The following is a 21,301-nucleotide window of genomic DNA, read 5'->3' on the forward strand; positions in this document are numbered from 1 at the left end:
GCCGCGGTTTCACTATCCCAGGACACAAAATTTGTCAAAATGGCGTGCTGCGGCGGTTGTGATTCTAAGTGTAACGAGTACCTGACTTATCAGGTCGTGAAATACCTTCTGATCATCGCCAGCATCTTCTTCTGGGTAAGTAGACCACGTCTAATGTTGTAAGCTACAACGAGTCATCGTATTTTTGTTCGTACACAGAGGTAGACTCTCGCAACCCCTGTGTGTTCTGTGTGCACTTGTACTGGGATCTCGCAGCGGGACACTCACTTGACACGAGTTCCAAAACACTCGAAAACATTGTCTGTACAAATTGTTCACGTCCCGCCTCGTCGTCCATCACTTGCTCGACATGTCTGTGGTTTCGTGGTGTAGTACCTTGTAGCTTGTCTTCTCAGCTTGTTGCGAGATCTTATCATGTGTCTGGAAACATTTAGGGTTAAACACTCAAAACATGACAATTATGTGATATGTGCTTTGGGCCATGTTCTCGGTGTTTCTTGTTTACTTGGGCTGTTTGTACAAGATGCTTGTCCTGCAATTAGACACGTAGTATATGTAGAACTTAGGGATAGAAGTATAATGTCCAAAATAGTTTTCATAGTTTGGAATAAGCCTGAAGCCATGGCGTCGGAAAAGCGAATGATTTTCTGGGAAAGCGGATAATTAGATCAAGTCAGCCCACGCACTCACTCACTCAAATATTTTTATTTTTTATTTTATTCAAATTGCAGCAGGCAATACATGATAACCGAGGCAGCAGTAGCTGATATCGGGCGTCTAACACAAATATTTGACAAAAGTGAAACTGCTCTTCTGTGAAAATACAATGTATACCATATGACGTTTTGCTTTTTACACCGAGTGCTTCTCACATTGTGAAAAGTTCATGTAACGTTACACTCATGTAATTGTACTCTAGACGGAGTCATGGTCAGGGTTGTCCCCTATGACAATTAACTTCGGTAAATCCCAGGACTACCAAGTGATGTAATTTGCTACATTGTAGCATGACTCATTCTTTCATTTTCAATGTTTGAGTGGATGCAATCTGAACAGTTCTGATATAAACTCAAGTCAAGATCAACGTCGGATATACTCCGATCAGGGGGTGACATATTATGTAAAATAAAAATTTATAATCACGACATAACTTTAGGAAACCTCTGGAATGATATTACCAAGTTCCAGTGATGTAAATTTTCAACATTGATGGCATGACTCATTCTTACATATCCAATATCATACCCTGTTTAAGTTGACTTTGGATTTTGATGCAATTTGAACAATTCTGAAAAAAAAGTCAAGATTAAGGTCAGGTTAGCGCATATTATCTGAAATAGAAATTTAGGTATAGATTGAATTTGGGAAGAAGTAAAGGATGTTATATAGACACCGATAGAAATGATAGATGATGGGGGTAATGTTAAGTAATGATACCTCCCATAGTCATGATATCTCAAGTTGAAATGATGCCAGCCCCTGATCTGTACTTACCATTGATCTTCTAACCCTTGCTGGCTGCTATGTCATGCAGAGCAACTTGTTATCTTTAAGTATAGCCAAAACTTGTAAGCATGCCAAAATGTTTTAGACTGTCTACATTTAGAAAGTCTTCATTTGATTATCAAATAAAAAATGTTTCTAGCAATTTCAAGTTCATGATTTTCCCGTCATTGAATCTGACAACAATTCACTGTGTATTCATACAGATAAGTGCTGTATGAATAACATAAGGTTTATATGATAGAAGCATGGTAAAACTAAGCTGAAAACATGTTGAACGACTCCCCGCCCCCACGACTGCTGTTGTTGACAACGTTTGGTCAGAGTAATGCCATATGTTAGCTTATGGCCACAGGATTTTGAGACAGACCATGAAACTTATTGAATGAAATATATCCTAACAATGGATTAATATCACTTATTACAACAGGCAATGGTTAAATGGTAAGCTGTGTATGTGTAGTACAAATGTACATGTTTGTCATGTTTTAAGTTTGCTGGACCATGACGTACCCAGGACAGGTGGGTGGTAAAGGTGTGTCGTACAGGTATGTCGTACAGGTATCCGGTTATAAATCTTACTGGACCATGTCCTTCTCAAAACAGGTGGGCGGTAATACAAATGTACCTATGGTTCAGGTATACAACATTCGGTTGTAAAATCTTGTGTGACACACACTACTGAACTGATTTATCATGTATTCAAAACTTGACACAGGAAACTTTTATTCTGTCTGCACGGTGACATTGATTTATGTTACAAATGCCAGTGTGTGTTGATGAAGGTTAGACATCCAGGTAAATGATATCTTGATCACTGTCGAGTCAACACTGGTACATGAAATATTGTCTCGCCATAGGAACAATCTTAATATGATTTTCATATCAGTGACAGTTACATACAATCAGGGCATACAATGATTATGAGTGACTTTATTGGGTTCAAAGTGTTTTCCAGTTTCATTTCATATACCGGTACTCGTGCTGCCAGTTCATTTTAGTGATGCTGAAGAAGGGTGGTCATTCGAAATGTCCAGATGAAATCTCTGTATCTTAGCCAGTAGACTGTAGAGATTGAAATGTCTTTGAATAAAAAATTGCCAGACAGTGTTCCTTGGGTTTCAGATTGTACCAAATAATGATTTCATGCAAAAGCACGAAATCATCTTTGGCAAAGAAACTTTTCTTGTGTCTTCTGCCTCTATTTGTCCTATGTTTGAAACTATATGATATGAAGGGGAGATGACAAAGGCGCACATGCGGTTAGTAGTCTATCCAGTATTCACCAGAAGTGGGAAAAGTCCCTGTTGTGTACCACACAATACTTAGTTCACTGTAGGTCGTTGTACTAGAATAGAACTGTGTAATCTGGCATGCTGAGCATGTAATGCCAGTGTTAGGGCCAAGCTGTTCTTTTCATGGTATTTCATAGACTTTGGAAGTCAGAAGTCTATAACTAAGAATTTCAAGCTTTTAATTCTTATTACTTGTTTCCACACTAGACAAGAGTATGCATCCCACCATCATATCATTGTGAAATCTCAATCAGTAACGCAATATAGCATGTGCATCTGGATTATGTGTACTTTTATGTAGTAATATACATGTGTTATCATTTGAAAATTTGTTCAATGATCTCTTGAAATACAGTTATAGATTACTATAACTTTTTGTATACATTGACTTTGTTTTGTTATGGTCGTTGTTCAACGACGGTCACATCTACATGTATTTTTGTCATTTGGATTTGAATTTATTATACATCTGCTAGAGTATTGATCTTGTATACTTTTTAACAAGAGACTGTTTTGATGTACTGAAATTTTTCTTTCCAGGTATTTTTAATACATCATTAGTGTATAATTTGGACTAGCTATAGTTGGTGCTATATGACACCTGCAGTGTGCTTGAAGTTTTAAAAAGTTCAAACATTAAGTTGAAAATGCAAATGTCGCAAACACAGGTTTCAACCTACTGTAAATCATTCTATTTCAGCTTGTCAGTGCAGCTATCATGGGCCTTGGAATATTTGCTGAGGTGGTGAGAAGAGACCTGGGCTCTATGAACACGTTTCTGGTCAGCCCTGCCGCGGCGCTCATCGCAGCGGGGCTGGTCGTGTTTGTCGTCACCTTCCTCGGAATGGCGGGAGCCCTCAGGGACAACCTCACCATTCTCAAAATCGTAAGTTTGATTTCTACATGTATAGTTGTGTCCAAATAGTATACTGTAATCCTTGTTTCTTTCACTGTACTTAATGACTTTATGTTCATTGTTTTCACAGCCACCTCTGTACCATGAACTTATTATCACCTTGAAAAATCTTGTTGTTATTTATAATTCCTTTACACATACTTACTGTAAATCACTTGCTACCACCGTGAAAGTGTCCATTTTCCTTACACCGTGAAATTTTGCTACCGTGAAGATAAAGTGAATTACAGTAGGGGTCTGCACACTCTGCTACTTCAGCATTCTGTGGAGCCAGAAGGGCATGGAAGGAAATCTATGAAATCCTTAATCCTATGAAAAATGCATCTGAAACTGTGTGTACCAAGACTATCCCCTTAGATTCTGTTTTCCTCTTCCAGTTTAGCAGTATTTGCCAAATCCCAGAAATCTTTCATGGATTTTCAATATAACTGTTTAGCATCAGTCGCTCGCAACTGAATTGTGATGAGATGGTGACCTGTCATTGATGAAGTCTACATGACACTATGTTTTATAGTCCATGTATAATGATTACGTATAGAAATACAGCTGTAATAGAAATGCTAAGAGCTTGAGCAGTAGTTACAGGTTTCTGTTGTTTTTAGAAGTAGCTTGTTAGACATCAGGCTATGTTTGAGTCTTAAATGATGTAATGCACTTTTTCCTATTATTCACAACTTGTGACTTGCTGACACATATTATATAATGACATAGTATCATGAACATTCTGAAATATGATCTGGTAATATGGCACAGTAACATATCATTGTTGGATCATCAAAGTGACTTTCTTCACTGTCATTATGAGTCATCCGTACAGGTGTACTATGTATCAAAAAGTGTGCAGAGACTCATGTTTAAACACTTTGTACCTTCTGTAGTTCATCGGGCTGATGATAACTGGACTCTTGCTGCAGCTGATTGTGGGACTGGTGGCCTTTGCCTTCAAGGATCAGGTACTTATAACTTTTGTACATACAAATGTACAGTTATAAGACATGTCAGGAAGCTAACAAAGCATGTTAAATGTTCAAAGTGATTGTTAATATTTATGTTTCTGATGATAGGGATGATATGACACTTAAGGATTGGAGTCAGAAGGCTTAAGTTTGTAGGACACAGCCTTAGGAGCAAAGATGAAATTGTGGCTGACCTGGTGCTCTGGACTCCCATACACTGAAAGAGGAAGCCAGGAAGACGAGCAACAATCAGAGAGATGATAGACACCCTTAAGAAACATGCTGACCTTGATGTAGACATTATCTATGCAATGAGGGACATTAACACATGGGGAGCCATCACGACCTGACGAAAGCAAGCAATGCATTTGGGAAAAGCAAATATGTTTTTACAACTCATATCACATGGTGTATTTCAGGCAAAGAATTTCATCAATGATCAAGTCTCCAAAGGTGTGAAGAGCTACTTTGCAGACTTGGATTTCAAGAATACCATGGATTGGGTGCAAGAAAGGGTAAGCAATGTTGTCCTTTGCTATAACTCTAACTCGGGGGGGGGGGGGGGGTAAATGTAGTCCCATAGCCTTTTTGAGGACTGACAAAATCAAAAGTTGGAGATAGCCATGGATCCACTTAACTCCTGTATGTCTAAATTTGTGCCTGTAGTTCTACTGCTGTGGCGGCGCTGATTACGAGGACTGGGAGAAGAACGACTACTTCCGTTGTGCTTCCCCTGGTCCTGCCTCCTGCGGCGTCCCGCACACCTGCTGCGACCGTCGCGCGGTAAGCCATCTTTCTAGAAACGGAAGGAAAATGTCCAACATTCCAAGTCATATACATCCTGGAGCTTTTTAACATTCAGAAAGTTTAAGTTTATATTTGTGGCCTTATTTTGCTTTATCAAATAATGGAATGTAACGTTTAATTACATATCATGTTTTTACACATTTGTTTACATTGTTCTACTATATTCCGGTGCTAACTTTTCTTGATGATATCTTCCACAGAATCCAACTGCTGGTGGTGTAGTGAACACCCAGTGTGGGTATGGGGTTAGGGTGTATGAGGTGAGTCCCCCAAGGAATCATGTTTGGACCACTTGAAGATGTTTCTTCTTGCTGATTCCCTTACAATGGATAGGACACACAACTTTTTTTTTCTTCGTTTTTTAACAGACGTGGACGACGTGGCACTGCACTTAAGTTTTTATAACTTATACTAACAGTGCCACGTACAGATAACAACATACATATTCTAATTTTCATACACCTAGGCAAAGTGAGGAAAGTCGTGTAAAGTGCCTTTCCCAAGGGCACAACATTGGTGGCGTCAGGGAGATTCAAACTCGGGACCTCTTGGTTCTGAGTTGAACACCCTGTCATTACGCCACAGGACCCCACAAACAACTTGCACGGCTTGAAATCCTTTTTTGGGTCAACTTGTACTGGTGCAGATGAAAAAAGAAGTACATGCACATAAAAAATATGTGCACAGCCTAGAATATTGTTATTGTTAAGGATTTTTGTTGAATTATGACCACAGCATTGTCACCACTTGTATTACATGTAATAACATATTTACAACTCTAAGGCTACAGTTATCGTACACCGTTAGTTGAAGTAAAAGCTGAATCCCCTCTGCCAGTGTCTGTTATACAACACGTTCCTCCCCCTGCAGCGTCTGGAGCTTGTGGACATAGTGTACATTCGTGGCTGCACGGATGCCGTTCTTATCTGGTTTGAGGACAACTTCGACATCTTCGCTGGGCTCTGCATTGGTCTACTTCTGCCTCAGGTATGCTTGTATGAGTTGTCTCTGCCTATATATAAATCAGGATTGATCCCATGCCAGGGTGAATACAGATTCACAAAGCCTGGTACTGTATAAACAGGGTCTTGTTAGTAAAAACATTTAAGAGATTAAGGGTTTTAGATGCTAGTAAGTAAAGTGTATATCTTTTAGATATTGAGTGAAGTAATATATACGAAAAGGCATGTAAATGATTGGTACCTTTTGTTTGGAAAATTTCTAAGATGCAAGAAGATTGCAGTGTACCATCTTCCCACATTAATTTCTTACAATATTTTCTTCATCCATAGTGTATAGGTATTCTCTTGGCTTGGATATATATATCCAGGATAGAGGACGAGATATACAAGATTGGTCTAACAGGTGGTGATGATGCGGATCGAGCCATGATGGATACTGCCATATAGTGTATGACATTTTGGCCTTTAAATTTGGTGATGGTGGCAGCACAGAGCTCTCTTATTGTTACTTATTGTTGTGTCTCCTGAATGTTGCTAGAACTGTAGGTTGCACGGTACTGGAAGAACAGCCATTTGCACTTTAAAAGTCCATAATTACAATTTGTAATCCTAAGATTTGTGCTTGATACAGACAAACCCACGATAGACTGATCCCAGCTGTCCTTCATAATAAGCCAATAGAGAGTGGCTTTTTGCATTAATCTGTACATTTCTGTCAGGGCTGAGCTGTAGCAGGTGTAGTTCTGTCTCAAGATGATCTTACACGCCCTCTTCTGCACTGTCTCAATTGACTTAGATTCAGCCATGTGGTTATGTGGTTTTTGCAGTGACCATTCCACTACAAAATCACCACACCATCATCAGCAACACATATTTTCTGTTAGTAATGCACTGTGTTCCCACCACAAACTTTAACACCACCAAACTAAAACTCTTGAACTTAAGATAGGTTTGAAGTATATAGATGTAAAAACGTTGTATAAAAAGTATGACATGACTACAGGTTTAATATCCATACATGGTTGAGAGGGTCATTGCCTAAGTATGACATTTTGAATTTCTGAGGAATCCTATTTCATTGGGTGCTTCAGTTTTTCTGGTCAGTGTTCTTAAGTGTGGGATAATTGTCTCCTTGGTTTAGGTAGAGTATGGATGTCACATGTTGAAAGGCGCAGTCAAACTTACCATTGAGTATGGCCATCACAAGGAATGTCCCTGTAGCCCAACTGGTAGCAGCCTCATAGTTGAGCTCCTGCTGAGCTCCCCATCATAAATTCTTGTCTTCAATTTTTCTTCATTTCAGTTGATTATACAAAATACCTTCAATTGGATCTGTCCTTCGATCTCACAAAAAATGTACAAGCCTTGTTGTGGGTATTAAAATTTTTCACACCTTCATTTCCCTTAGATCCTGGGCATAATATTTGCTGGGGTTTATATTCGAAAAGTATCAAGCATTGTGGAGGAAGAGAAAACCAAGAGACGGTACTTCGATCGCCCCGATGGTTCAGCGTACGGGTTTCAACCATTGCCAAATGAAGCCGAGAGCAATTTGTAAAAAGTATGCCAAACTATGGGTGGACGCCCACCAGAATAGTTTGCTGTGCTCTGCAATTCTGATCAAGATTTTCTTATTAGAAGCTTTTGCAGTGGAAACTTCGCTGATTGGCTACTTTCCACTCCATCTGATTAGTTATTTTATCAAGCGTTTCAATGTGCAATGACTGCAAACTTCCTTCATGGATACTCCATTGTTGTGATTTAGCCCTTCCTTCATCATCTACTCTATGTGATCATTGTTTAACATAATTCAGACGTGATTGCCAATCATTTCAGTAGGGTAGACTAGAAAGTTTATATTAGATCAAAAATAATTACTACACCATCATACATGCTTGGTTACTGTTCATTATCTAATACTATCTTCCTTTGCAATTGTTATATTACACCACTGAATAGGAAAAAAATAGGAATTTCCCAATCTTCTTTAAGCCTGCTGTCAGAGATAATCACAAAATCAATTATAAGTTCAGTCCAACTTTTCCCTCAATATCTCTCACAACAAACATCAATTTGTTGATGTAAAACCTCTTCAGACTTCAGTCTATATTCTTCTGACATCCCACATCTTGTTATCAAAGTTGTGTCTTAAAATCCACCCACCCCCCACCCCCTACACACACATCTGTTTGTTGGGCTGTAAGGTTTCTTTCTGACTCCATTAATCCACACTAATCCATTAACTCACAGGTCTATAGACTCTCTGGGAGTCCACCTTGCAGAGGTACTGTCCCTCCCTCCAACACACCCTAACAGTAATAGAGCAATCAGAAACAATGCCAGATGCAGGGCTGTCTCCAGGACCTGTCCCTCCGTCTGTCCCGGGAGAGAAATTTGCTTGTTGAGATGGTCTAAAATTTCACCCCATTCACGACATGAAACTGATGAAAATTAACTTTTGTAAGCTTAAAATGATAGATTTAATCAGAAAATTAACATGGGACGAAAAAAATCAAATGTGGAGACAGCCTTCACCAGATGAAAGTCAAGACATCGTCATGAATAACAAGATTTTCTCGGTGTGTCTTATTTTTCAGCTTCTTGGAATCTTCCTGTCGTACATCTACATCAACAGAATAGAAGATGAAATCGACCAGATAAAAACGGCACCGTATGGGACCTGGGGAGGGGGAGATGACACTGACGCACCTGCGCAAAGGGATACTGCTGTCTAATTTGTCAACATAAATACATGTACCATACTGTACGCTTAGGCAAGAAAAGCCTTGTACAAATGCTTCTTGTTAGTTAGTGCCACCTTTGTACAAATGTAGTTTTAAATCATGGCTTTTAAATGTGTGAGCCCAAACAAAGCAAGAATGCACCTCAAGAGGAGTAAGATAAACTATTACTTTGCTACTTTTTGCAAAGATGCAGGAAGGCTTGTCAACTCAAGCTTTCCTTGCAATTCGGTTGAGAGAGATACTCAGTGCCTAGTGAGATCTTCCTACTCAGAAATTAATTTTGGCTAATCCATAATGATTTTTTTTAGATTTTTAGAATATAAATGTATCAAGCAGATGGCAGGAAAGTTATGTACTAGCTTGTTTTGTGTTTTGCATAAAATCTTTAATCAATTCACTTGCTAAATGCAAAGCGTTGCAGGACAATATTGTCTGACATGACATCTCACTGATAAAAACTTTTTTGGAACAACTTGTAAATAAATGTAATACTATGTTGTTGTTTTTTCTGTCAGTACAAGCATTTACCAGTAGTGAGGAATATTTCCTACATAGATTCAGAAACTCTCATGTGACTACATAGTTTGAATGTGTACTGTGTCCTTGTATAGAGCACAGTTACGTTCACCATAAACTTGATTTGATTCTGACAAATCTTTTACTCTAAAATGAAAACCTGGTGCTAACTAACATTACATCTAATGGTACAGTTGGGGTGAGCAAATTACTGCTGCCTTACTGAAGAACAGTTTATTCCAAGGTCATATTCAGATCATGTAGTGACAACATATTAGCAAGTCCTGAGACCAAACCATGGGTGTGCAAACATGAACTCATCTGGCTACAATTTGATATAACTTGATACAGATTTCAGAGTTGTAGACTATGAAAAAACAGCCTCTAAATACTACAAAATTGAACGATTTTCTGCAGAAAACAGTTTTGTGTGTGTAAGAATGCTGAAAGTTTCTTTTCTCTCAGCCCCCTCAAAATGTATACTTGATAGAATTGATTAGTAGATAAATCAGGGCTTTGTAGTTTTTCCTCTCAGGAACTTTCTGAGATAAAGATTTGTAGTACAATATCCAAACAACACAGGAACAGTGAATGAAAGTTCAGCAAACAAACTTCAAACTTGAAAGTGATTTGAAACTTGAAAGTGATTTGAGGCTGCCTGGTAACATTTGATTTTCAATAGCAAGAACATTTCCCAACTTGGTGATAAAACATGATGATATCATGTAAGATTTCGGAATACAATACAGTAGATAAGCTAGTCAGACTTCATGTACATACTTAGCCTTTCTTTGACAGCTGCTTACTATAAAGAAACTTAAAGCCTATTTCCAGTTAATGAAAAAAAGTACAGGCAGTAAGTACTCTCAACTGGTTGTCAGGAATTGGTCTTTGATGTTGTGTCTTAAGTGCTGCTAAAGCCATTAGTTACATGTACTTTTCTCAATGAAATGTTACAATAGGGATGTTGTGAGCATTTACAAACAAGGCTTGTCACAATGTAGCATTATGATAAGAGTCACAATGTAGCATTACAATAGAGACACTACAATGTGCTATGCATCAACATCTACTTAAAAAGCCTGCCTTACTTAGACCTAGACTTTGTGCACAAATGTGTGATGTAACAATATGGTCTAGACAATTGAATGCTGTAATAATTGCCCTGGAATATGAAACGCCAGGCTTGTATGTTTTACAGTATTTGGAGCATTGTCTTCTGTGTAAACTTTAATTCTATTTGTGATATGTCAGAAAATGGTTATGTAAGCTAGTGTGTTTGAGGATTTCAATGTCATAACTGAGACTTGAGTATGTCATGTTGCTGCTCCTGATCAGTCTTACCCATAAAGAGACACAGGTCAAGAATCTCAATTATGGGAATTGACACTGTGTATAGCATCTACATGTACATGTAGTAGGAGTCCAACACAAAACTTTGCATGTATCAATGTAAACAATGTTACCTTTATAGTCTACAACCTCTACAAAGAATTGACATTGTCTTAAGTTTGTTCTTTGGTATGAGGAAGAAATCTGTAGTGCCGAAAAACTTTAAAAGATACAGAACATGTGTCACTACTAGGATTATTTCAATGTGGTACACATATCTTATTTTAGAGCACCTTATTAAAGTTAGTTTGTAAATACTTGTACCATGTGCATGATGTTGCAAATGTGAGGATAGTCTACATGTTCAAAGAAACAATTCAAAAGACAGAAGAAAGCTAAGATAGAAGATTTTATTGTAAGAAGCATGGGAGCCATTGGGAGGTTGCAGTGGTGTATAGAATGGTAAGAGGGACTGGTACAGCTTTAAGTGTCTGTAGTAGGACTGCTTGGTGGTATTCTGGCTTAAAACCATAACCTTCTCCTTGCTGAGGTAGCCTTTTGGCGCCCAAGTTGCATCTGTTGCAGAAAAAGACAGTAGGCAGGTGGTTAAGAGTGTACTGTTCACTTGTGGCATAAGCTGTAGAATGTAAATGCAACAGCACTGACTGTATAGAGATGTGGAAATGTAGGTGCAATTTACTTAGATGTGTGTGCAAAATTTTTGATAAATGTTTTCTGCAGAATATAAGAAACTGAAAAATTGGCAAAGTTCTCAAGACTTTATGTAGAGACAGAAGTATAGAACCCCTTTCTCTGGGAACCATGAATGTACAACTAATGAAAGCCGTAGTGAAGCAACATTGTGAGGAATTCGATTGTGATGAAAAAGTTTCAGCAAGTATGTGAAGAGCATTGGAAATGTGAGTGGGAGAGATGTTTGGAGAATATCAAATTCAGCTGAAGTTGCTTTAACATCAGCTGGCGAATATGAGCTGTCATTTTCCAGCAAAACTTTTAACATGTATGTATATGGAGCACAGACTTACTTGATTTCTTGCCACAAGTTGATGTTTGAAATTGCCTTTTTTCATAATTAAAACAGAGTGTGATTTTAATGGTATTTTCTGTCTTCATTTATGACCTACATTTTCATTTGTCCCAAGCTGGGTTTTTAAGGACAACTTGTTCTTTTTTACATGCCCCCTTTAAGGTTATTCTCATCATCCAGTACAGGGAAAGTATTTCGATAATATTATGCTAAAGATGTCCTAACTTAGTTTGTATGTTTGTAAAAATCTATATCCACATATGCTTTTCCTCAATACTGCTACCCCTGACTGACCCTTGAAGTGTTCTCCTCTGGTCAAGGATAGTTTCTCTCCGCCAACTCAACATAATGCTTATCCTTGCCCTTAATGATGTGTTAAGTTTGTTGATTTATTTCTGGACCATATGTAGCTATGCATACTCTCCAAGCAGAGGATGGGTTCCGGCAGGTTTTTGACGTGTTTTTAGGCGTTTTTGTCGGCCCTTCTACTTTTTCATTTTTTTAGTCGTCTCTATAAACCTGGGTTTATAGACAGAAAAAAAAAAGTAGAAAGGCCGACAAAAACGCCTAAAAACACGTCAAAAACCTGCTGGAACCTATCCTCTGCTTGGAGAGTAGCTATACACTGGTTGATTTATTTCTGGACCATATGTGGGTCATGTAGCTATACACGCATGGCATTGGCTGTCCATTTACTTACTTCTTTCTTACTCGTCGATAGATAAGCACCGTCCAATACAGGGCAGTTGCTTCTAGTTGCCTTGTTTGCAAAATATACTTGGTACCTACCTGTTTGTGCATTGAATTCTATCAGCGTACTGAGGTGAGGTACATGCTCAAAGAAGTGGCCTTTAGCAGTTCACCGAAGGACTGCAACGGGGTGTCAGCCATTGTACCTGTTGTACTGCAGTGATACTTTTCACCGCTACATGGCGCTTTTGATCCATGGCGATTTCTACACAAGACGTCCTCAACTGCCAGGCTTTGTGTTTTGTATTAAATTCAGCAAGTAATGAAAGCAAATGGAAAAGAATCAGACCGTGGAAATCTGTGTCATAGATATAGAAGGAGGATTTCTTTCTGTCTGGTAGAGTAACTAGAAGCAAAATTTCCTCCTTTTTAATAAGAAAAATCTAAAATCCTCACATCAATTTTGGGGGTGTCCAAAGGATGACATCCATAAGTCAGTGTGGTAATGAAATAAAGACAAAGACAATAGTCGACTGTACACTACATGATATATTCATTTGTGATCTGTTATACATACAAGCAAGGATTTGACAGAACCTCCTTGATATAATTAGGCTAGTAACAGTAGGATGGTATTCCAATGGTAGTAATAAAAGATTACAGCAAAAAGAAAAAATGTGGCATCAACAAGCACATAAATACACATAAACACAGACTGACATGGAAGCTGAGATGTGTCTATACAATGTGAATGCTGTTTCCTGTAAAGAGTACACTACTTATAGGAAACGCAGTGCTGGATGTAATGATGATGTCTCGACACCAGAATATTCCTATGAAGTTGTTTCATGAGTTGAGATCTCACCATGGAATCATTGGCAAAATCTAATGTAGCTAGCAATTGCACTGTGCAATTGTTGCATAAGAATACTGAGAGGGGAATATAGATGTGTAGTGGAAACTAATAATGACTTTACAGTGCTATATGCATCTTGGAGAGAATTATTGTTCATCTGTGGGTTTGTTCTTAATTTTCTGAACAATATTCTATAAAATCTTTTCTACAGCAGTAACTCTAAGCTGCTGTTTTTTCCCCTGCCCTGTTTTCCTTTAAGTGTTTATGACAGGTAGGCAATGTCACTTTACCTTGTCCCCGTATGGTATAAGCTTTTATTAAAGTTGGCTTTATATGTTATGAATACTCTAGTATACAGTTGTTAACATGGAAAATCTAAAGACAAGCCATTGTCTACATAATAGGCCCATTTTCATTTACAGTCGATGTTTCTTTTACGCACATTGTTTCAAATTTTGGCATTACACTAATTGTCAAAGAATTACATTAGTCATAATTGTCTGGAAGTCACAAAAAAAAGATACTACATCGTGTATACATTTTTGCTTCAGGATATAGAAAGACAGCACATGTAGAAGAGTAGGACATCTGTAAGAAGAGGTTACAGATCTATACAGTGTTTCTAACAGGGTTTGAAGTTTGTGCCAGGTAGGGAAGCCTTGTCCAAGTCATCAAAGTAAGGATGTATCAAGGCTGCTTTGGCAGAGATGCGGTTTGCTGGGTCGTAGATCAGGGTTTTCTGTAAAGCAAATTACAACATGATTTTAGTAAAAGATAGGACGGCAGACACAAATACTTTTGAATGATAGATTTTAAAAGCAGCTACTGAAAGAAAGGCAATTTTACTGGCCAACTAACAGGGTAGTCAGTAGTTAAGTTCACAGTAATTTTATTCTCACAGTTTTTGCGGTGACCTCTTGAAACCACCATGGAAATTTTTGCTCTGTCTTCCGTCCACATATTCCCTTGTCTTTGTACTACGTACTGTACATTGTACAGTATTATGATGTATTGGAGGCACTTATATAGTGAATATGCATGAATACTAACAAGGCACAATTGAAAGCAGACCTGATTTTCAAACACTGAATATAATGGAACATGTGCCGGTGTTTCCTTATGAGACTGTAGCGCTACTATTGTTTCAGCCGCGAACTAAAAACCACCATGAACACTCCACTTTCTTCTTACTGCAAAGTTAAATCCCTGCAAACATAAACCCATTTACAGTAACCTTTACTATCAGGATATTGGGGGTTAAAAAGGTGGAGTCACCTGCAGCAGGTCCAAGGCCTGGTCGTCCATGTTCTTGACGGATGTCTTGAGCTGGTTGGGGCTGGTCTTCCAGCTGGGGAAGCTGGGCTTGTAGTCAGGCAGCTGGGTCACGCCCGGCCAGATGTCGTCTGTGGGGGTACCCATGGTCCTGGGGTGGGGGGACAAATCTCATTAACCATCCAGCAAAATTTATTAGTTCATGTATTATGAATCTTGAATTTGAAGGAATTATTGTATTGAATGTGCAGGTAACTGCTAATTGTGTAACTAATATGTACTCCTTCCCAAGGTACTTCCTCGTTTATTACTTGTATGATAGCTAATGGAGTGAATCCAAGGTTAACCCTTAATGGCTAGTTGGGCAACCTTGGTTGTTTGTATTTGCATGTCAGTCAAACCAATAAACAAATAAATCTCATGCAACAGTCCACTTACATTACATCAGTTACTACACCACATTGTGCCTTGCTCAAGTTTTTGGCAAGGTAGGAACCATTGAAAGCGACTAAAGCAAAAAGACTGGACTCTAGGCTAGATTTGAGTGGGTAATACAAACTCAAAGATAATTTGTTCCAGAATCGTGGGTCCTACCTGAAAATTCTGAAGAGCTGGTCGATCTCGGAGTCGCCGTGGAAAAGCGGTCTCTTGGTGGCCATCTCGGCGAAGATGGTGCCGATGCTCCAGATATCCACAGGTGTGGAGTAGCGGGGTGACCCCAGCAGGACTTCAGGGGCACGGTACCACAGCGTCACCACCTGGACACACACAGACACACAGGGTTAATGCCAATTATGGTTTGAACTCTCAATCAACTCTTTGTACAGTGTGCTTCTTCCAATGCCTTGGTCACTGCAAGTCTGGACTTTCTAGCTTGATAATACTCAGGGCTCTATCTGGCACCAGCCATTCTGTACACAGATGTTTATGGAAAAATTCTTAAGATAACCAGTACTCTGTAAGCATTTGCAGACCCTGACCTAGCCAGTTCCATGTGTAAATTCAGACCTGATTTAAAACAGGGCACAGGGTTGATCATGAGGTGGATTTTCTGGATCAGGACCCCCTTAGAGCTAGATTCAGACAGACTATACCGTGATTCATGAATCAGAATTAATCCCAGGCCCTGGGTGAATCATGATTGGCCAATCCTGGTTTGGGTGAGGTCCTAGTTAGCCTACCTCGTGTGTGTAAACCCTGACTGGGATCCCAAAGGCACGAGCCAGTCCAAAGTCGGCCAGTTTAATGATGCCCTTGTTGTCAATCAGGAGGTTCTGCGGCTTCAGGTCGCGGTGTAGCACCCGGCGGGAGTGGCAAAACACGATCCCCTGCAGGATCTGGTACAAGTAGCTCTGCGGAGAACACAACAGTTTTGTTACACACCAAGGATACATGATATGTTATGTAGGAAGAGAAATGACCCAGAAAGATCCCCACAATGACAAGAAAAAAATCCAGAGATGACTTAGTAAGAAATGGACAGACAACATAAGGGAAGATGTTCACTGCCTCAACCTACACAATGTTAACCATCAAGCATCCACATCTATGTGGAACAGTGGAAGCATGTCTAGCACCTATGTATGGGGTAAACAGATGATACACCAGATGGTGAGTAAGAAGAGGTAGCAAGTGGTTGTTTGTCATACTTCTGAGTTCCACAACAACAACAACAACAACAAATTGATTGTTGCACCTTGACCAGCATAGCGTCCATGAACTGTCCAGAGGGGATAGAGTCCATGTACTTCTTCAGGTCCATGGTCAGGAACTCGAACACCAGGTACAGCTTGGACTCCTGCATCAGTACATCCTGTAGGCTGGAGAACATGGGACAACAGACAGGACAATTTTCTTTAAAAATAAGCAAACATAAACTTCTATATTTGTCATCACATAACAAGGAAGGTACCTAGGCAAAATTTTGATGGACAGCCAGGATGAGTCTACTATAACTGTCCCTACCAGACAATGTTGGGGTGCATGAGTTCCTTCAGCAGTGAGATCTCCCTGATAGCTGTACTGGGCACGCCTTCCTCCTCACTCTCCAGCCGGATCTTCTTCAGGGCCACCGTCAGACCCGTCTTCTTATTCCTCCCCTTGTACACAACTCCATAGGTACCTGGCACAGTCACAAGCAGTCTTGGTGTTAGACAAGTCCAGAAATGTTTAATTATCAGAACATGATCTATGAACCGGGATGGGGGTGAGGGGTGGGTGGCAATATCAACTTCCACCAAGGACATTATAATGTCCAATGTCTTGCTTCCACCAACCTTTGACTAATTGCATGAGCTGGATTTTTCCTATGGAGTGCCCCATGACTACAAAGGGCTAGCATATGTAATAACAAGGAAAAACGTAGTCGCCACGGCTACCCCAACTGGAGAGGGAAAGTATAGTTTAAAAAAAAGAAGATGTAAACAAGAAAAAGTTAATTTTTGGAATAGCCAAAAGGGATCACACTCATAGTTTATATCTATCTGAGTGGTACCTTTAATTATTGGTCAGAATCTAAAAAATGATGATTGATATTTAACTTTCGAGGTTCAGTAAAGAAGGAAGGAAGAAAAATATTTGAAAATTTGTAAAACAAAAAAACAAACATTTTACACCATTCACACTGCAAACAGAAGCACAGACTGATAAAAAGGGATCCACCATCAGATGTACAAAACGTTTCCTTACCTTCTCCAATCTTCTCGATTTTGACGTAGTCTTCCATTTTTTGTAGCAAACAAAGACGACAGTAAAGACTACAATCCTGTGAAAGGAAGAAAGAATATTTGAAATAACAAATGTAAATTGGTATGCAGAAATCTACATTCTGTGTTCACACAAGTAAACTGCCGTACTAGCTAATAATGTTCTTTTTTTTTCAATCTCAGGCTGATGAAGACTGGAAGCTGCGGTAAAGATTTCAACTGTCTGGATCACCCACGCTACACGTCCCTTTGTGTGCATCTGTCACAAAATTTGTTAAAATTTCAGGCCTAAAACACAAAAATCGCAATGAAATCGACATTTCCTGTTGGCTCTACTTGTCCCAATTCCTTTTGAGTCGTCAAAGACTGCAAAATTTTCCCAAACAGTGTAAAATAATGGTGTAAAATCCCACCAACCTTTTAAACCCTCCTCCAGCTGGATTCCTCCTCGGTTCTGAATTTACGTTTTCAAAACTAGTGCGTCGGTCTTTAAATCAACCAATGAGAGCTCGTCTAACATACACCGGCCAATCAGATAGTGGCTTTCATTTTAGCCTCTTTTTGGATTTTCCCATCATGCTTTGAAACCCGGAAGTGGGCGTTTTTGCCAAAAATAAAAAAAAATCGGATAGGAATTTTTACTTTTTCTCCACTTAAGCAATTTCTTTGAGTTCGACTTGTAGCAAATTTGCGCCTGTGAGTCTGCGTTAGCTTCTCAGTCAAGTGACATATCCAGGTGGACTTTGATTCTCACGAGTTGTCGTGTGCAAACACTCGTGACTGCCCCCCTCCCCATTTTTTCTGAGACGTCTCTTTGATTTTCTTCGGAAGTTGGGAAAGAGTTCGTAGGTTCGGCCACCATGGCCCTGGACATCCGCCTTAAGAAGGTGAATAAGATCTACTACGAGGGGGAGCTCGTGTCTGGAGTTGTGGTGATCCAGAGTAAAGGGGACATGCAGCACCAAGGTATGAAAACTTGAATTTTATGAGAAGGTTAAGGTTCTGTTGTCAGAACCCAGCTCTAGCCAACTTTCGATTATCCTGGATGCCAGACCCCCAATCTGTAAAATATCTATACCACACGATACACATTTCAGAGACTGGGGGTCAGGCATCCAGGCTAGATATTTTTGAGATTGGTATCCAGGCTAACTTTTGATTTACATGCACCGTGACAATTTGCAGCAATTTGTTTTGCAGTCACTTTTCAAAACCTTTATCATAATAATTAGTGAAAACATCACAATTCTGTTCCAGGTGTGAATCTGTCGATGGAGGGTTCGGTGAACCTGCAGCTGAGTGCCAAGAGTGTGGGTGTTTTTGAAGCCTTCTACAACTCCCTCAAGCCTATCCAGCTGGTCAGCTATGCGGTGGAACTGGTCAAGCCAGGCAAGCTGCCTTCTGGCAAGACAGAAATTCCGTTCGAGGTTCCCCTGAAGCCAAAGGGACACAACAAGGTGCTGTACGAGACGTACCATGGCGTGTTCGTGAACATTCAGTACCTCCTCCGTGCAGAGGTGAAGCGGTCCCTGCTGAACAAAGACCTGACCAAACAGAGCGAGATCATTGTGGAGTACAGGGACTCCAAGGACAAGGCCGTGGCCAAACCTGTACCCTTCACCATTACTCCAGACTCTCTACAGAACATCAAGGAGAAAAGTCAGATTCCAAGGTACAACTACAAAGATCTAGGAGGGAAACCTAATGATATAACACAGTAACGTTACTAGTACTTGCCTGTGTTACACTATCTTTCGCTGTCAGAGGCTGATTAGGCCCCCTGCCCGACCAGTGGAAGGGCTTCCAGAAGCATGATTTATCTTACTATTCTTAGTCAGAACACAGCACAAGATGTACATATAAAATTTAGATAGGCAGACTATTCTTCAATATATCTGAGACATTTCATTTTTGTTAAGCTCTGTGTACTGTATTACCATCATGTTCAATGGTAGGTCCTGTTCCTTTCTGTCCCTTGCAGGTTTGTTGTGAAAGGTAAGCTGGATTCCTCCCTATGCTGCCTGTCGCGTCCCCTGACGGGAGAGCTGGTTGTGGAAAGCTCAGAGTCGCCCATCCGATCCATCGAGCTGCAGCTGGTGCGCGTGGAGACCTGTGGCTGTGCAGAAGGCTACGCTCGCGACGCCACGGAGATCCAGAACATCCAGATCGGGGAGGGCGACGTGTGCAGAGGGCTGACCCTCCCCATCTACATGATCTTCCCGCGGCTGTTCACCTGCCCCACCCTCATCACCTCGAACTTCAAGGTGGAGTTTGAGGTGAATGTGGTGATCGTGTTACAGAACGACCACCTGATCACAGAGAACTTTCCACTCAAACTGAGCAGGTTCTAAGGACAATCAAAGTGAAGTGCTGTGATGCATATTTCTTGGTATCAACTTGAAAGACTGACTCCATTAAAGATGAAGATGGCAATGAAAGGAATTTGAAAACCTTTTTATGACTTGTGTATTACAAAATATATAAAGAAGTAGAAGTAATGAATGCTCTTGTCAACTCATTCAAATCTAGGCACATGGGAGAGTACATATTGTTGGACCTGCTTTGCAAATTTTTTTGTGTGCAGGCAGGTTTAAAAAAGTTATAGAATTTGTTTAGATGCATACTCCTTAAATTGTTTATGTTCGAATATTAATTCCATGTCCTGTAATGACTGTATGATCTTGTCAGCTGGGCTAGCCAACCAGTAAATGAATATTGAATTATTTTTCCTTCAATTTATTCATTGGTTCAGCATGTACATGCCAGGGTTGCCCAACTAGCCGAACCCATGTGCGGCCATAGGACTGTAGATTTTGAACCACTCACACCAGGAAGGACCCCTACTCTTTTCGATAAGTGCAGTGGGTTCTTTAACGTGCTCGAGATGTGGCTCTCTTCAAACACAGGACCTCCATTTAATGTCCTATCCGAGGGACGTCCCTAACCGAAGCTAGGTACTCATTTACACCTGAGTGAAGTGAGGAAAGTCATGTAAAGTGAGGAGGAACAAAAGCTGACGTTGCAATTCTAATCAAATCAAAGGGGCCCAAAATAAAAAAAAATCTTTATGGTAGTGACATTTACTTACACTGTTTAGCTCATTTATGTAATAACTTCATTCTTTGAGCATTTTAAAACCACGCAAAGACGTACCATACAATGATCCCCTTAGTCTTGCGAGCCTACAAAAACCCCTGCTATAATTTTCAGTAAGTTCTCACATCACGACGACATCATATTTTTGTATCATCGACTTCACTATACAGTGATGTTTGAACTGAGCATGTATAGAAATGACTAAATAAATTGACTTTCAAAATCCTATGTTCGGGCCCTAATATTGCTTGGGGCGCCTTTCAGAATGGGAATATGCAAATTGCATGGCTCTCTGTTACCTCAAACACTCAGATTTCTGACCTCTCTAATGGCTAAAGTAAATACTAGTACTTGAGTTTGTTTGTATGTAAACCTTGGTACATTTTAGTTATTAACGTATAGACACAACTTAAGACACAAATACCACACAGTCACGAAATCAACTTTTTTTGCACAAAGTTCTTGATAGAAAACAGCACAGCAGTGTGGCAACGAAGTACACCAAGTTCAAGCATCGTCATCGTCTCAGTTTTTACATCATTCTGCACCAGACTTGTGGAACTTGACATGCATGTAAAAATAGTTTTTCTCACATCTATAACA

The 21,301-nt window shown here is 39.8% G+C and overlaps 3 protein-coding genes across 5 annotated transcripts; 2 read left to right on the forward strand and 1 right to left on the reverse strand.

Annotated features, from left to right (window-relative positions):
* On the forward strand, positions 1-12,146 carry LOC136448235 (tetraspanin-15-like). 3 transcript variants are annotated; one of them, XM_066447528.1, is made up of 9 exons: positions 1-135; positions 3,499-3,684; positions 4,593-4,667; positions 5,090-5,185; positions 5,337-5,453; positions 5,678-5,737; positions 6,348-6,464; positions 6,770-6,887; positions 9,037-9,152. In XM_066447528.1, the coding sequence occupies exons 1-8, from the start codon at positions 40-42 to the stop codon at positions 6,884-6,886; spliced, it is 864 nt and encodes a 287-aa protein (XP_066303625.1). In that variant the 5' UTR covers positions 1-39; the 3' UTR covers position 6,887; positions 9,037-9,152. The 3 variants fall into 3 exon arrangements, with proteins under 3 accessions (XP_066303625.1, XP_066303623.1, XP_066303624.1); XM_066447526.1 differs by lacking the exon at positions 6,770-6,887 and adding an exon at positions 7,848-8,000 and having other exon boundaries at positions 9,037-9,151; XM_066447527.1 differs by lacking the exon at positions 6,770-6,887 and having other exon boundaries at positions 9,037-12,146.
* Positions 12,147-13,300: 1,154 nt separating this feature from the next.
* LOC136448472 (cyclin-dependent kinase 1-like) lies at positions 13,301-18,125 on the reverse strand. Its single transcript, XM_066448040.1, has 8 exons — positions 18,020-18,125; positions 17,586-17,661; positions 16,863-17,019; positions 16,594-16,717; positions 16,079-16,249; positions 15,492-15,655; positions 14,901-15,048; positions 13,301-14,364 (listed from the first exon to the last, which is right to left on the reverse strand). Exons 2-8 carry the CDS (start codon positions 17,620-17,622, stop codon positions 14,248-14,250), a joined length of 918 nt encoding a protein of 305 aa, XP_066304137.1. The 5' UTR covers positions 17,623-17,661; positions 18,020-18,125; the 3' UTR covers positions 13,301-14,247.
* Positions 18,126-18,237: 112 nt separating this feature from the next.
* LOC136448473 (vacuolar protein sorting-associated protein 26C-like) lies at positions 18,238-20,325 on the forward strand. The gene is made up of 3 exons (XM_066448041.1): positions 18,238-18,568; positions 18,860-19,274; positions 19,584-20,325. The coding sequence occupies exons 1-3, from the start codon at positions 18,463-18,465 to the stop codon at positions 19,951-19,953; spliced, it is 891 nt and encodes a 296-aa protein (XP_066304138.1). The 5' UTR covers positions 18,238-18,462; the 3' UTR covers positions 19,954-20,325.
* The last annotated feature ends 976 nt before the right edge of the window (positions 20,326-21,301 follow it).

This window comes from Branchiostoma lanceolatum, chromosome 14 (genome assembly GCF_035083965.1).
Source record: "Branchiostoma lanceolatum isolate klBraLanc5 chromosome 14, klBraLanc5.hap2, whole genome shotgun sequence".
NCBI classification, from domain to species: Eukaryota; Metazoa; Chordata; class Leptocardii; order Amphioxiformes; family Branchiostomatidae; genus Branchiostoma; species Branchiostoma lanceolatum.

What these genes read in the sequence shown, in the direction of transcription:
- LOC136448235 (XM_066447526.1), top strand. Translation starts at nt 40, where the DNA reads ATGGCGTGCTGCGGCGGTTGTGATTCTAAGTGTAACGAGTACCTGACT. An exon ending in TCGCCAGCATCTTCTTCTGG is followed by an intron (nt 136 to 3,498) that starts GTAAGTAGACCA and finishes ATTCTATTTCAG; the next exon opens with CTTGTCAGTGCAGCTATCAT. An exon ending in ATGGGGTTAGGGTGTATGAG is followed by an intron (nt 5,738 to 6,347) that starts GTGAGTCCCCCA and finishes CTCCCCCTGCAG; the next exon opens with CGTCTGGAGCTTGTGGACAT.
- LOC136448472 (XM_066448040.1), bottom strand. Translation starts at nt 17,622, where the DNA reads ATGGAAGACTACGTCAAAATCGAGAAGATTGGAGAAG. An exon ending in TGGACGCTATGCTGGTCAAG is followed by an intron (nt 16,250 to 16,593) that starts GTGCAACAATCA and finishes TGTTCTCCGCAG; the next exon opens with AGCTACTTGTACCAGATCCT. An exon ending in AGGCCTTGGACCTGCTGCAG is followed by an intron (nt 14,365 to 14,900) that starts GTGACTCCACCT and finishes TTTGCTTTACAG; the next exon opens with AAAACCCTGATCTACGACCC.
- LOC136448473 (XM_066448041.1), top strand. Translation starts at nt 18,463, where the DNA reads ATGGCCCTGGACATCCGCCTTAAGAAGGTGAATAAGATCTACTACGAG. An exon ending in AGGGGACATGCAGCACCAAG is followed by an intron (nt 18,569 to 18,859) that starts GTATGAAAACTT and finishes ATTCTGTTCCAG; the next exon opens with GTGTGAATCTGTCGATGGAG. An exon ending in GAGAAAAGTCAGATTCCAAG is followed by an intron (nt 19,275 to 19,583) that starts GTACAACTACAA and finishes TGTCCCTTGCAG; the next exon opens with GTTTGTTGTGAAAGGTAAGC.